The 16,713-nt window shown below is 41.4% G+C and overlaps 1 protein-coding gene across 1 annotated transcript; it reads right to left on the reverse strand.

Annotated features, from left to right (window-relative positions):
• Positions 1-1,264: 1,264 nt before the first annotated feature.
• On the reverse strand, positions 1,265-16,053 carry LOC129857822 (endothelin-2-like). The gene is made up of 4 exons (XM_055926430.1): positions 15,353-16,053; positions 10,359-10,509; positions 9,876-9,989; positions 1,265-2,540 (listed from the first exon to the last, which is right to left on the reverse strand). Exons 1-4 carry the CDS (start codon positions 15,408-15,410, stop codon positions 2,450-2,452), a joined length of 414 nt encoding a protein of 137 aa, XP_055782405.1. The 5' UTR covers positions 15,411-16,053; the 3' UTR covers positions 1,265-2,449.
• Positions 16,054-16,713: the final 660 nt, after the last annotated feature.

Consider the following 16,713-nt stretch of genomic DNA (forward strand, 5'->3'; position numbering starts at 1 on the left):
CAGTGAGACGATTCCCAGTGTTACTCATCGTTTCAGCAATAGGCCTATGTCCAAGAGGTCAGCGAGGGGTCATGGTAACTAAGAATGGGTGGTGCAGGACACTACCGCAATGACACATTTGGTCATAGGAAATGTGCCAAGAGATCCTTATGACAACAGAAACTGGCCTGCTTTTGAATGGAAAATCTATTTTTTATTTTATTAATTTGAGCTTTTGATTTCCTCTGCCATTTATCTACCTTGGGCCTCTGTTTGAACTAAGAGCAGTGTTTGCATTGGCCTAAGAGACTGGGAGAAGGTGAAACTACTATACACAAACAGAAAAATCATATTTCTCAATTATTTGCTCCATGTGGCATACATCAGCATGTGAGAGTATTTTTCAAAACAGTTATTGTTAGTTTGTTTCCTAGTAAAGTGAATGGAGAATCCTAATGTATAGGTCTGTTGGAGAGCTAAGATGTACCATATTTACGTAACAATTCAATATTACAGCATTTTCCTCCTCACTATATTACATCATAAGCTAATTTCAATAGTATCCTTTCAATGTTTCACATTCTGGTGAGATTCAGTGGCTTGGTGCCTCAGGACACAGTTCAAAATGTTGTTCTACACCACTGCCAAATTAACAGTCATATACTGTACATTCATAGTTTAGAAATGGCCTATTCAATCTCACCTATTCCTGCATGCAGTGCAGGGAGTTCTCATAATAAAGTCCACTCTTCACACAACTCTAAAGTTACCTTTTGCTTTTCCACACATACCTCATCAATTAACAATACATACAGTATGATGTGGGGTGATAATGATTTATATGATTCAGTAAATTCAAAGTGCTCAGTCATTGCTTATTAGGTGTTTCCCTTTCTGTCCCAGTTATTGATCTAAGTATACACCAGGATTTTTTTTTAAATCCAGGCAACTTGTTTGACTGAATATGCTTCCTGTCTCTTATCCCATGGGCTAGACGTGTTCTGTATCACACCATAAAACAATAACACGGGAGAATTGGCCACATGACTTGGGTGCAATTCCTCGTCCCTTCACATTTCCTTTCTGTTGCAGGGTTATTAACCAAAGAAGTCTGACAACTCCATTCTGCCTGCACTCCTTGACCCATCAGAATATTTGTAATGGAACTATTACACTGTGTTGTAGGTAAACGTCGAGTTCATCATCTAGTCAAAGCAGTAAAATAAGGAGTCAGGCAAGTATTTTGTATAATTCAACTATTAATTTGTTTATTATTACACACTGCTTCACACAGTCACTCAATACAGAAGTTGTCGAAATCAAAATGTCAAGAATTGAATACAACAATATACCGTATGTTTCAATGTTAAGTATGTTTTACTCCCACCCACCTGACCCACCCAAGCATACACACATCTACACTGAGTGTACAAAACATTAAGGACATCTGCTCTTTCCATTGCATAAACTGACCAGGTGAATCCAGGTGAAAGTTATGATCCCTTATTGATGTCACTTGTTAAATTCACTTCAATCAGTGTAGATGAAGGGGAGGAGACAGGTTAAAGAAGGATTTTTAAGCCTTGACACATCTGAGACATGGATTGTGTATGTGTGCCAATCAGAGGGTACATGGGCAAGACAAAAGATTTAAGTGCCTTTGAACAGGGTATGGTAGTAGGTGCCAGGCTCACCGGTTTGTGTCAAGAACTGTAACGCTGCTGGGATTTTCACACTCAATAGTTTCCCGTGTGTATCAAGAATGGTCCACCACCCAAAGGACATCCAGTCAACTTTACAACTCAATATTAGGAAGGTATTCTTAATGTTTTGTACACTCAGTGTATAATCCTAAACATTGCACCTTTAAATGACCTCAGTCATTTCCCTTGATGAATAACCTGTATAGCAATCATAATATGTTGTTATTATACAAATCAAATAAAGGAGAGATTAAATATGTTTGGCAAAATAATGAGAAAAACACAGTGGTTATCTCATACATCATTTTGATGATCTATCAGTCATATTCTCCCTGTTACATTCTTTCCATCATGACAGCAATGGTCTGCCATTGTTTTGAACACAGACAACCAGCATAAACACATCAACTGTTCTCTCCTCTACGGCTACCTGGCCAGAGTCTGCCAGTAGCATGGACCATCCTTGTCCCTCCTGCCCCTAACATAAACATTTTGCTGCACAAATAGCCTGTATGCATCATGCCTGGTCCATCCCTCAAGGTTTGGATCTAGCGTCTGTCTTCAGGCCTCTGTCACATTTTGTTTTCCAACCTCTCTTTATGGGTGCAAACCGACAAACAGACAGGCAGTCCCACCGGTCTGCGGCCTTCCTGCATGTGACACATCTCTTTATCAGCAGCCCTTTGTTCTGCTCCTCTCCATGTTAGAGTGTCATTTGTTCTGGTACTCGCTCTTCACTCCTCACTCCGTCTGCCACACAATGTCGTTTAGCGCTCATTAAGCCCAGGGGCCCTGGCTGCTTCCTTCCTGGGTTGAAAGGCCCATCCCCTGGCTCTCTCAGAGGCTCTGACCATAGATCTTTGGAGGAAAGAGACATTGGTCAGCAACATAATAACAAAGGTCATCTTGTGGTACAATATGAAATAATTCTGTGTACAGCCTATGCTTCATTTGATAACCAGAATAGCAAACAGCTGTTCCAAGCTCACCTAAGGAAAGTCAAAAGGTTGGGGAGCTCTTAATTGAGCTCTGGGGTGAAGAGTTATCTGAGCTGCACACAAGAAGAGAGATAGATGGGGGCAGACTGGCCTACACACAATAACGTTGAAGTGAAGATTTTTACAAATGAATAAAACATGAAAAAATGAAATGTTTTGAGTCAATAAGTATTTAACCCCTTTGTTATGGCAAGCCTAAATAAGTTCAGGAATAAAAGTGTGCTTAACAAGTCAAAATAAGTTGCATGGACTCACTGTGTGCAATAATAGTGTTTAACATGATTTTGGAATGACAACCTCATCTCTGTACCAAACACATACAGATAATTGTAAGGTCCCTCAGTCGAGCAGTGAATTTCAAACACAGACTCAACCAAAAAGACCAGGGAGGATTTGCAATGCTTCGCAAAGAAGGGCACCTTTTGGTGGATGGGTAAAATTAAAATTAAAAGCAGACATTGAATATCCCTTTGAGCATGGTGAAGTTATTAATTACACTTTGGATGGTGTATCAACACACCCAGTCACTACAAGATACAGGCGTCTTTCCTAATTCAGTTGCTGGAGAAGAGGAAACCCGCGCAGGGATTTCACCATGAGGCCAATGGTGACTTTAAAACAGGTACAGAGTTTAAAGACTGTGGTAGGAGAAAACTGATGATGGATGCACAACATTGTAGTTACTCCACAATACTAACCTAATTGACAGAGGGAAAAGAATGAAGTCGGTACAGAATAAAAATATTCCCAGAACATGCATCCTGTTTGCAACAAGGCACTAAAGTAATACTGCAAAGAAAATTGGCAAAGCAATTAACTTTTTGGCCTGAATACAAAGTGTTATTGGATTTGCTCCAACACATTAATGAGTACCACTCTCCATATTTGTAAGCATACTGGTGGTTGTATCATGTTATAGGTATGCTTGTTATCGTTAAAGGACTGGGGACTTTTTCAGGATAAAAAAAATGTACGTAACGGAGCTAAGCGCAGGCAAAATATTAGAGGAAATCTTAGTTCAGTCTGCCCTCCACCAGACACTGGGAGATTAATTCACCTTTCTTCAGGACAATAACCGAAAACACAAGGCCATTTCTACACTGGAGTTGGTTACTAAGAAGACAGGGAATGTGGCCAAGTTACAGTTTAGACTTAAATCTACTTGAAAATCTATGGCAAGACCTGAAAATGGTTGTCTAGCAATGATCAATAACCAATTTGACCGAGTTTGAAGAATTTTGACAAGAATACTGGTCAAATGTTGCACAATCCAGGTGTGGAAAGCTCTTAGAGACTTACCCAGAAAGACTCAGAGGTGTAATCCAAGGTGGTGTTGAGTCCAAGGTGGCTTAGCAGTTCAGACGTCTTTTTCCGTATTGTCGTGTCGTGTCCTGTATATATATATATTTACACCTTTTCTTCACATATCTTTTATTTATTTTTTTATCCAAGAACTCAACTACAAAAGCTTTCCTGCAAAAGCTTTCCTGCAACCCGCTTCACCAATTACAATAAGTACTATTTACCTCAATCTGAAAATCCATCGTGGAAGATAGCCAGGGGCTAATTCAGAAGCTAGCCTGAAAGCTAACCAGAAGCTACTCCGATAGCTAGCCAGAAGCTAATCTGTAGCTGCCCCGAAATTAGCCGGTTTGCTGGCTAGCGTTGGTGTTTCAGCTGCCCACGTTTTGCGGTCATCAGCTATTCCTTTAGCTCGATAATCTACCGGCACTTTTGTGCAACGCGACTCGGACCGGAGCATTCCGGGACTTTTTTTCTCTCAGTTTCCCCGGATTCCAACCGCAGGCTCTGGACACTTGCACCTTGATTTCGCAGCTAGCTAGCTGCATACCGTGTGACTATTGGCTTACGTCGACCCCGGAGCAAACTCAAATCATGCTGGAGCTAGCCAGCTGAGGAGTTCCATCACCATCCGGACCCGTTTCTTTTGTTGCTGCTGCAGATACGGAACCCCACCGGGCCCTCACGACTGACTGCCGACGTTATCTACCCGAGGGATTTATCCAACCGGCACCTCCGTCCCGACGTTACCTGAACGCTCATCTGAGGCCCGCTAATCGTTAGCTGTCTTATCGGCTGCTATCTGAACAAAACCCCACTACACGGAACCTACCGACGGAAACGCACGAGGTATCTACAAACAGACCTCCATCCTATGCTGCTACCGATAGCCATATACCCGGCCAGCTGTCTGGATCGCCACGACCCCAACCAACCTCTACTCACTGGACCCTTATTGATCACTCGATTAAGCATGCCTCTCCTTAATGTAAATATGCCTTGTCCATTGCTGTTCTGGTTAGTGTTTATTGGCTTATTTCACTGTAGAGATTCTAGCCCTGCTCTCTATACCATATCCAACCTCTCAGTTCCACCACCCACATATGCGATGACATCACCTGGTTTCAATGATGTTTCTAGAGACAAGATCTCTCTCATCATCACTCAATACCTAGGTTTACCTCCACTGTATTCACATCCTACCATACCTTTGTCTGTACATTATTCCTTTAAACTATTTTATCGCCCCCAGAAACTTCCTTTTACTCTCTGCTCTAGTAGCTCTAGGCGACCAATTCTCATAGCTTTTAGCCGTACCCTTATCCTACTTCTCCTCTGTTCCTCTGGTGATGTAGAGGTGAATCCAGGCCCTGCAGTACCTGGCTCCACTCCTATTCCCCAGGCGCTCTCTTTTGATGACTTCTGTAACCGTAATAGCCTTGGCTTCATGCATGTTAACATTAGAAGCCTCTTCCCTAAGTTTGTTTTGTTCACTGCTTTAGCACACTCTACCAACCCGGATGTTTTAGCCGTGTCTGAATCCTGGCTTAGAAAGACCACCAAAAATTCATACATTTTTATCCCCAATTACAATATTTTCAGACAAGATAGAACGGCCAAAGGGGGCGGTGTTGCAATCTACTGCAAAGACTGCCTGCAGAGTTCTGTTATACTATCCAGGTCTGTTCCCAAACAATTTGAACTTCTACTTTTAAAAATCCACCTCTCTAAAAACAAGTCTCTCACCGTTGCCGCCTGCTATAGACCACCCTCTGCCCCCAGCTGTGCTCTGGACACTATATGTGAACTGATTGCCCCCCATCTATCTTCAGAGCTCGTGCTGCTAGGCGACCTAAATTTGAACATGCTCAACACCCCAGCCACCCTACAATCTAAGCTTGATGCCCTCAATCTCACACAAATTATCAATGAACCTACCAGGTACCCCAATTCCGTAAACACGGGTACCCTCATAGATATCATCCTAACAAACTTGCCCTCCAAATACACCTCTGCTGTTTTCAACCAAGATCTCAGCGATCACTGCCTCATTGCCTGCATCCGTAATGGGTCAGCGGTCAAACGACCTCCACTCATCACTGTCAAACGCTCCCTGAAACACTTCAGCGAGCAGGCCTTCCTAATCGACCTGGCCGGGGTATCCTGGAAGGATATTGATCTCATCCCGTCAGTAGAGGATGCCTGGTCATTTTTTAAAAATGCCTTCCTCACCATCTTGAATAAGCATGCCCCATTCAAGAAATTTAGAACCAGGAACAGATATAGCCCTTGGTTCTCTCCTGACCTGACTGCCCTTAACCAACAGAAAAACATCCTATGGCGTTCTGCATTAGCATCGAACAGCCCCCGTGATATGCAACTTTTCAGGGAAGCCAGAAACCAATATACACAGGCAGTTAGAACAGCCAAGGCTAGCTTTTTCAAGCAGAAATTTGCTTCCTGCAACACAAATTCAAAAAAGTTCTGGGACACCGTAAAGTCCATGGAGAATAAGAACACCTCCTCCCAGCTTCCAACCGCTCTGAAGATAGGAAACACTGTCACCACCGACAAATCCACTATAATTGAGAACTTCAATAAGCATTTTTCTACGGCTGGCCATGCTTTCCACCTGGCTGCCCCTACCCCGGACAACAGCACTGCCCTCCCCTCTGCTACTCGCCCAAGCCTTCCCCATTTCTCTTTCTCCCAAATACATTCAGCTGATGTTCTTAATGAGCTGCAAAATCTGGACCCTTACAAATCAGCCGGGCTAGATAATCTGGACCCTTTCTTTCTAAAACTATCTGCTGAAATTGTTGCCACCCCTATTACTAGCCTCTTCAACCTCTCTTTCGTGTCGTCTGAGATCCCCAAAGATTGGAAAGCAGCTGCGGTTATCCCCCTCTTCAAAGGGGGGGACACCCTTGACCCTAACTGCTACAGACCTATATCTATCCTACCCTGCCTTTCTAAGGTCTTCGAAAGCCAAGTCAACAAACAGATTACCGACCATTTCGAATCACACCACACCTTCTCCGCTATGCAATCTGGTTTCAGAGCTGGTCATGGGTGCACCTCAGCCACGCTCAAGGTCATAAACGATATCGTAACCGCCATCGATAGGAAACAATACTGTGCAGCCGTATTCATTGACCTGGCCAAGGCTTTTGACTCTGTCAATCACCACATCCTCATTGGCAGACTCGACAGCCTTGGTTTCTCTAATGATTGCCTCGCCTGGTTCACCAACTACTTCTCTGATAGAGTTCAGTGTGTCAAATCGGAGGGTCTGTTGTCCGGGCCTCTGGCAGTCTCTATGGGGGTGCCACAGGGTTCAATTCTTGGACCGACTCTCTTCTCTGTTTACATCAATGATGTCGCTCTTGCTGCTGGTGATTCTCTGATCCACCTCTACGCAGACGACACTATTCTGTATACTTCTGGCCCTTCTTTTGACACTGTGTTAACAACCCTCCAGGCGAGCTTCAATGCCATACAACTCTCCTTCCGTGGCCTCCAACTGCTCTTAAATACAAGTAAAACCAAATGCATGCTCTTCAACCGATCGCTGCCTGCTCCTGCCCGCCTGTCCAACATCACTACTTTGGACGGCTCTGACTTAGAATATGTGGACAACTACAAATACCTAGGTGTCTGGTTAGACTGTAAACTCTCCTTCCAGACCCACGTCAAACATCTCCAATCCAAAGTCAAATCTAGAATTGGCTTCCTATTCCGCAACAAAGCATCCTTTACTCATGCTGCCAAACATACCCTTGTAAAACTGACCATCCTACCAATCCTCGACTTCGGTGATGTCATTTACAAAATAGCCTCCAAAACCCTACTCAATAAATTGGATGCAGTCTATCACAGTGCCATCCGTTTTGTCACCAAAGCCCCATATACTACCCACCACTGCGACCTGTACACTCTCGTTGGCTGGCCCTCGCTTCATACTCGTCGCCAAACCCACTGGTTCCAGGTCATCTACAAGACCCTGCTAGGTAAAGTCCCCCCTTATCTCAGCTCGCTGGTCACCATAGCAGCACCTACCTGTAGCACGCGCTCCAGCAGGTATATCTCTCTAGTCACCCCCAAAACCAATTCTTCCTTTGGCCGCCTCTCCTTCCAGTTCTCTGCTGCCAATGACTGGAACGAACTACAAAAATCTCTGAAACTGGAAACACCTATCTCCCTCACTAGCTTTAAGCACCAGCTGTCAGAGCAGCTAATAGATTACTGCACCTGTACATAACCCATCTACAATTTAGCCCAAACAACTGTATTTATTTATTAATTTATTTTGCTCCTTTGCACCCCATTATTTCTGTCTCTACTTTGCACTTTCTTCCAATGCAAACCAACCATTCCAGTGTTTTTTATTTTATTTATTTTTTTATTTATTTATTTTTTACTTGCTGTGTTGTACTCACTTCGCCTCCATGGCCTTTTTATATTTTTATTTATTTATACATATATCTGTTTGCCTTCACCTCCCTTATCTCACCTCACTTGCTCACATTGTATATAGACTTATTTTTTTTCACTGTATTATTGACTATATGTTTGTTTTTACTCCATGTGTAACTATGTGTTGTTGTATGTGTCGAACTGCTTTGCTTTATCTTGGCCAGGTCGCAATTGTAAATGAGAACGTGTTCTCAATTTGCCTACCTGGTTAAATAAAGGTTAAATAAAAAATAAATAAATAAAAAAAAATCACTGCCAAAGGTGCTTCTACAAAGTATTGACTCAGGGGTGTGAATACTTACGTAAATTATATATTTTTGTATTACATTTTCAATAAATTTGCACAATTCTCTAAAAACATGTTTTTCCTTTGTCATTATGGGGTAATGTGTGTAGATGTGTGAAAACAAATAATATTTAATCCATTTTGAATTCAGGCAGTAACACAACAAAAAGTAGAAAAAGTCAAGGGGTATGAATACTTTCTGAAGGCACTGTAGATACCCTTCAAACAAACTAAGATCAGTGAATTCTCACAATACCTTTGATCAAAGAATCAGGTGTGTAAAGATCTGTTGCCTCTTTCTTTTTGCCAATTTGGCAATCTAAAGACAACTTTATTGTACACTAAAAGTTTTACTGACATCATTGCAAGGTCATAGACCAAACAATAATGTATTTACAATATAATGTCTAACGGCTCTATCCAAGTGTGTGGCGTTACAGATTGCACGCTAGAAATGTAAAGGTAATTTGTGATTGAGCCGATATTCTGTATGCAGCGTTTACTGTGAATGCAGTCTCCGTTAATGCAGGAACATTGCCTTTCAATTTCAATCCCGCTGTAACGATTCGGATTTAATAGAGCCCTATGTCTCCCTAAGTGAAAAATGACCCCTGTTTGTCTCCCAATGAGGAACAATGAGTGCAATGAGTCTCTAGGTGTCTCCAGGTGCCTGTATTTGTTTCTCTATCATCCTTATCATCCTCTATCATCCTCTATCATCCGGTACCATTAATCCCAAACTCAGCCTTTCAATTCTTGAGACTCCTAGACACTTCACTCCCCTGTCCCTTCAGCCAATCAAAACATGCAGTGGGGATTACACAGCCTGGGATGACACTGCCCCTTTGGGCACTCCGTAACATTGTGGTGCAGATTCATTCCACCACGAGAGGGAACGCCTGTGTGAGACACACAACAACACTCCCTCAAGATAATAATAGCATCCCAGAGAAGTGAGCTATGCTCTCAGACCACACCTTGAAGAGCTTCAACAGAGAGTCCTTGTTCTGTGTACTCATATGGCTAACTAATAAAACGAGAACATTCCACAGTCTCTGAGTATCTGTCTGTCTGCGGTGGTGGTGGTGTGTGTGTGATGGTGTCTTGGCCATTGTTTTGACCCCAACTCACCTGTCCTGACAGAAGCTGGTGCAGGTGTGGTCGTCAGAGTCGGCACACACACAGCGACTGGCAGACCTACGGCGACGTGACAGGGGGCTGCCCAAGCCGTAAACAGTGGTCTTACTACAGAGAGGGAAAGAGAGAAAGGGAATATCAGTTTTATCAGTCACCCTCAAGATATAACCACAATGTTTATAGACTTTGTCCCTTGGCATTAATAAAATGCAGTGTTGCAAGACAGGGATGATTGCCAGAATAATGTCATATTGATGCCAATGATACACAGCTAAAATAAAAAACGGTGCAAATATTAATGTTGATATCATCACACTGTGACATAATTGACCCACATAAGTGAATTGCTCAAGTATATGTCTGCAAAGCTGAGTAGGTATTTGTTTGACGTCTTTGATGGTGTGTAGTGTAAGTAAGTGTATGAGCATGTGTTTCTCTCTGTGAATGCATATATTTCTGTGAGGTGTGTTTGCCCACCTTGGTGTGTTGACCCAAATGATGTCGAGATGGCAAAAGTAGTGGCATTCAGAGTCCAGCTGATTGTTGCAGGCACAGCGTTTGGTCCTCACTCTGTGAAGTGGAGCCAGATCACTGGATTTAGGCCTCTCTGACAGTGGAAGTCCAAATCCTACATGACAGACAGAAGGATATAGGTAAGAAACCAATCTTGGTGCATCAAGACCGTACAATCCACCAGCCAGGGTTGGGTAGGTTACTTTCTAAACGTAATCCTTTACAGTTACTAGTTACCTGTCCAAAATTGTTAACAGTAACATAACTTTTGGATTACCCAAACTCAGTAACGTAATCTGATTACATTCCATTACTTTTAGATTACTTCCCCCTTAAGAGACATTAGAAGAATACAAACATGTATGTTACCAATTGAACGACATCTATTGCAGGATAAATCAATGTTAAAGTTTACATAGCTGGCCATATATGGATGTTACATTTAACTTTATGGGTTCGTTATGTAGGCTTCTGCTTTCAGCTACAAAGAATACGATTCAATTTACATTAAAAAACAAAGTCTATCAGAATTCCAGTTATTCCAATAAATGTTATACCCCTTGATCTTCAAGAATGGGACTTGGAAACATGGTTATTTTTGATTAGCCAAATTGTTTTAGCTGAGCATAACCCCAAAACTAAGGACGTATTAGCCAGCCCTACTGTCACGTTCCTGACCTGTTTTCTGTTGTTTTTGAACTTTGTTTAGTTGGTCAGGACGTGAGCTGGGTGGGTAGTCTATGTTACGTGTTTCTATGTTGGGTTAAATGTGTTGCCTGATATGGTTCTCAATTAGGGGCAGGTGTTTGACGTTTCCTCTGATTGAGAACCATATTAAGGTAGGCTGTTTTCACTGTTTGTTAGTGGGTGATTGTTCCTGTGTCTGTGTCTACCACACGGGACTGTTTCGTTTGTTCGTTCGTTTGGCTAGTCTTTCCTGTTCGTGCGTTCTTCGTGTCTATGTAAGTTCTCAAGTTCAGGTCTGTCTACGTCGTTTTGTTGTTTTGTTTCTATTCAAGTGTTCTTCGTATGTTCGTCTTTGCTTTAATAAATATTCATTATGTCTACATACCTCGCTGCATGTTGGTCCGATCCATGCTCCTCCTCATCCGAGGAGGAATATGACGAACGTTACACCTACTCTGTTGTTTATGATTTTGTTGTCATGGAGTACTGATTGTGCTCATTGATTCGAGTTGAAAAATAAATGCTGCGCTCATTAAACGGCATGTTTTGATCACTACTGAAAAGTGGTATTTACATGTGAAAAATCAATGCAATATGCTGCATTTTTTATAGGCATATTGTTTACCTTTTTGTTGGTGACACTTCGATATCTTGATAATATACAGCTGTTTAAAGGGCAAATCCACAGATGAAACAATAACAAAACAAACACCCCGCCTCTGTTTTGGTAAAAAGCTGAGGGATGGGCCTGGAGAAATGTAATCACTCAGATTAAAAAGACAGAGCTATGGATGCAAGGACTGACCATCCATGATATTAAAAGTATTGTTTTAACCATGTTATGAGGCTATACAGTGTTTAATTACATTTAGAATGTTTACAAACATTGGAGAAAAACAAGCTTATATTTTGGTTTCTCAAGGAGTGTGACATTTGAACTAAGCTCATGAGGCATTTATAAGTTATATTTCTCAATAATAAATGGATAGATATATATAATTTATAAATCCAAAAACGGATGTAGCAACTACAGATTGCCCTTTTAAGTCTATCAAAAGTGTGTGAGTTTGAGCATGTGTCCATTAGGCCTATGGATTTTTTTATTTTTTTTAAAAATCAGCCTGAATTAGATTGAGCAATAAAAGCCCCACTTTTATTCCATAGGCTGGGATCCGCACTATGCAGCTGTTGCAAGAGCGCATTTTTCACTGGCTGTCCACTGGTTCCAAAAACAATGATTGATAGGCAGCTTAAACTTCTTAAATTCAACTATTATTGGGTTCAAATACAAATTTAGATTTGTGAACAGCCATCCACAACAACCACAATCCATAACACGCAAAAAGCTAAATGAGAGAGCAGAAGTGTGATTCACAATTACATCAATGCAGATATAAATAAGTGATATCTGTATCACTGTAGACTAACCCACTGCTGTCAACCTTACCTCCAAGCGTTTATTCAAGTTGGATAATCTTTGGATGCCGACAGCAGTCGCACCATTAGAAAGCATAGCTTAGATTGTAACCTACAAAAGCCTGTTCCTGCTCTTTTCCCGCGATCCATCAAACACATTTGGTGTGTCATCATAGGGGTCTCTGACTTCTGGTTAGACTCGCTCAGATGGAACAAACTTAAACTCGTGCCTTTTTTCAATGCTGATTTGAATGTCATTGAGAAAACAGAAGTGTCAAAGATTTTTTTCGCAAACATCCTTTTTGAATTTAAAAGTAATCCTCAAAGTAATCATCTAGTTTTTCAAAAGTATCTGTAATCTGATTACAATATTTTTGCTGGTAATGTAACGGATTACAGTTTTTTTGTAATCCCTTACTCCCCAACCCTGTCACCAGCATAAAGGGACACTAGACAAATGTATTATTACCGGTACTCCGCTATTTGCCTTGATCTATCACACCAGTCTAATCAAACCTTTCCATGGAAAGCTAGTAATCATCTGTATTCTCTTTTATCTGTCTGTTCAAACATTCTGAAGGGAGTGCCAATGCCAATAGTGAAAGGCAAACAGACATTTTGGGGAGACTTCACCTCTTTATTGACTGTGTTAAGTAAGTTAGTGGGTCCCTCGATAGGAAGGGAATATGTACTAGTGTTTCAGTGGAGTCAGTACATTTCATTTGTCCCGATACAGAGATGACCAGAGTATGGAGAAACACAGCCTCTGGTATTTTCTGACTGTACAATGATAAGTCTACAACCAGCAAACAAACATTGTCATGCTCTCACAAGTTCAAGTTTAACTTCTTATGGCTGGGGGGCAGTATTGAGTAGCTTGGATGAATAAGGTGCCCAGAGTAAACCGCCTGCTACTCAGGCCCAGAAGCTAAGATATGCATATTATTAGTAGATTTGGATAGAAAACACTCTGAAGTTTCTAAAACTGTTTTAATGATGTCTGTGAGTATAACAGAACTCATATGGCAGGCAAAACCGGGGCAAAAATCCAACCAGGAAGTGGGAAATCTGAGGTTTGTAGGTTTTCAAATCTTTGCCTATCCAAAATACAGTGTAAAATTTGGTTCAATTGCACATCCTAAGGCTTCCACTAGATGTCACCAGTCTTTAGAACCTTGTTTCAGGCTTCTACTGTGAAGGGGGAGCGAATAACAGCTGTTTGAGTCAGGTGTCTGGCAGAATGCCATGAGCTAAGTCTCGCTCGGCTGTGAGCACGAGCTCTGTTCCTTTTCCTTTCTAAAGACAAAGGATTTGTCCAGTTGGAATATTATTGAAGATTTCTAATAAAAACATCCAAAAGATTGATTCTACTGTAATGGAACTGTCGTCTGAACTGTGCCTGCGCCTTGTGAATTTGGATTTGTGAACTAAACGCACGAACAAAAATGAGGTATTTGGACATAAATTATGAACTTTATCGAACAAAACAAACATTTATTGTGGAACTGGGATTCCTGGGAGTGCATTCCGAGGAAGATCATCAAAGGTAAGTGAATATTTATAATGCTATTTCTGACTTCTCTTGACTCCACAACATGGCGGGTATCTGTATGGCTTGTTTTGGTCTCTGAGCGCTGTACTCAGATTATTGCATGGTGTGCTTTTTCCGTTAAGCCTTTTTGAAATCTGACACAGCGGCTGCATTAAGGAGAAGTATATATTTAATTACATGTAAAACACTTGTATTTGCATCAACATTTATGATGAGTATTTCTGTAAATTGATGTGGCTCTCTGCAAAATCACCGGATGTTTTGGAAGCAAAACATTACTGAACATTACGCGCCAATGTACACTGAGATTTTTGGATATAAATATGAACTTTATCGAACAAAACATACATATATTGTGTAACATGAAGTCCTATGAGTGTCATCTGATGAAGATCATCAAAGGTTAGTGATTAATTTTATCTCTATTTCTGCTTTTTGTGACTCCTCTCTTAGGCTGGAAAAATGGTTGTGTTTTTGTGACTAGGTGCTGACCTAACATAATTGCATGGTATGCTTTCGTCGTAAAGCCTTTTTGAAATCGGACACTGTGGTGGGATTAACAACAAGTTTTTCTTTAAAATGCTGTATGATACTTGTATGTTTGAGGAATTTTAATTATGAGATTTCTGTTTGAATTTGGCGCCCTGCACTTTCACTGGATGTTGTCAAATCGATCCCGTTAACGGGATTTCAGCCGTAAGAAGTTATAAGGTGCTTTTGACAACCAAGATCACTCAAATACTATATAATCCATTTGCTGTGTGAGATGAAGGTTCTCCAGAGAATCAACATTTGAGAATGTGTACCCCTGAGCTAGTCAACAAGGTTGAAGTGAGATGTAACACTGGTCCTAATGTGTTAACGATAAACCTTCATTGATGATGGGACAGTTGGAACGGGGCTTGGTGAAACGTGTCTCTTTGTTGCTTTAAATATCTTGTCACTGAATATAATGAGTGTGCTTATGAGTAAGTCTTTACATTGCTCTGGACACTAAAAACATGTTTTCAATGCTGCACCATGTCATCATTGTACAGGGATATTAATTTGTTTAAATGGAAAGTCAGCCAGTGTTTTGTTGATGCAGAACCTCAATAGAATTGCATAATTTTTTCTCTAGTGCGTCACTCCAAAGTAATATTTTTATGTTATTTTGTATTTAGTTGTGCATTCAGAAAATGATCAGTGATTTTTGAGCATTATTTTTCAATACTTCAATGACATGATTAAGTCTATTTTTGCTTGTGGAAGACACAACAATTCCTAAGATAATTTATTATAGTAATAGCACTGTAGTACTCACCTTCCTGCATGGACACACACACAGTGATGAGAAGGAGCAGGCTGGTGTGTGCTGTCATGGTTGCTGTTGGTCTGTTTGTAGAGCTCACGGTGAAGTAGAATATCCTAAATGCACTTTGGCAAATTATCCCAGCTGCTGCTTGCTTGTTTGTTTGCAGGTGTCTGAGAGGTGGCCCTCAATTTATAGTCCTCTTTCCCCATAATGTCACACTGGAAGTCCTGCCCCTTGCTGCTACAATGTTACACAACTCCTTCAGAGGGTTTGAGATTCCTATTATCATAGGAATCTATGTTCACTCCACCCCACCGCAACTCACCAACCCTCCAGCCTGCAGGTCAATGGGCAGACAACAGTTCACTTATCACCTGTAGCATGTTGCATTCCCTTTCCACATGCAATTTGGTTGTGTGACATGTACTTTTGCTGTCATATTTTGAGGGATGTTTGACATATGGCGAGAGCCTGAGGGAGGAGGGTAGGAGAGGGAGGGAGGGAGTGGAAGACCATGTGGAAAGGAGAGAGATGGCTCCTGATTGCCTGCTTTGCATGGAGTCTGCAAGGGAAGGCCAGGGTGCCGTGGAAACAATGATCAGGGGGAACGTTATCCAATACAGGGGGGTTGGCAGATTGTGGTGGTGGAGCAGATGTGCATTGGGTGACAATTGACTCAATTCGGGATTGATTGACAGAACAAATTAATTCCCGATGTGGTGTTGACCGAACAATATTATTTAATTTGTTTTCTCATTTAAAGAAGAATGGAATTCCACCATCCTTACGATACTTATTTTCTCAAGCTCTATTTATAGTATAGACAGTGCAGAAGATTGCAGTTGTAACATGTCAGGCCACACGGGCGCCACAGAGTAAGATTTTCATTCTTACGCAGTTGTGGGTCTACAGTGCCTTCAGAAAGTATTCAGACCCCTTTACTTTTTCCACATTTTGTTACATTACAGTCTTATTCTAAAATGTATTAAATTGTTTCCCCCCCCCCTCATCAAGCTTTCATACAATACCCATAATGACAAAGCAAAAACAGTTTAGAAATGTTTGCTAATTTATATATATAAAAAAACATATTACATTTACATAAGTATTCAGAGCCTTTACTCAATACTTTGTTGAAGCACCTTTGGCAGTGATTACAGCATTGAGTCTTTTTGGGTATGACGCTACAAGCTTGGCACACCTGTATTTGGGGAGTTTCTCCCATTTTTCTCTGCAGATCCTCTCAAGCTCTGTCAGGTTGAATGGGGAGTGTTGCTGCACAGAAATGTATGTCTCTCCAGAGATGTTCGATCGGGTTCAAGTCCTGGCTCTGGCTGGGCCACTCAAGGACATTCAGAGACTTGTCCCGA

This window comes from Salvelinus fontinalis, chromosome 6, assembly GCF_029448725.1.
Source record: "Salvelinus fontinalis isolate EN_2023a chromosome 6, ASM2944872v1, whole genome shotgun sequence".
Classification (NCBI taxonomy): Eukaryota; Metazoa; Chordata; class Actinopteri; order Salmoniformes; family Salmonidae; genus Salvelinus; species Salvelinus fontinalis.

What these genes read in the sequence shown, in the direction of transcription:
- LOC129857822 (XM_055926430.1), bottom strand. Translation starts at nt 15,410, where the DNA reads ATGACAGCACACACCAGCCTGCTCCTTCTCATCACTGTGTGTGTGTCC. An exon ending in GTGTGTGTCCATGCAGGAAG is followed by an intron (nt 10,510 to 15,352) that starts GTGAGTACTACA and finishes TCTGTCATGTAG; the next exon opens with GATTTGGACTTCCACTGTCA. An exon ending in ACCAGCTTCTGTCAGGACAG is followed by an intron (nt 2,541 to 9,875) that starts GTGAGTTGGGGT and finishes TTTCCTCCAAAG; the next exon opens with ATCTATGGTCAGAGCCTCTG.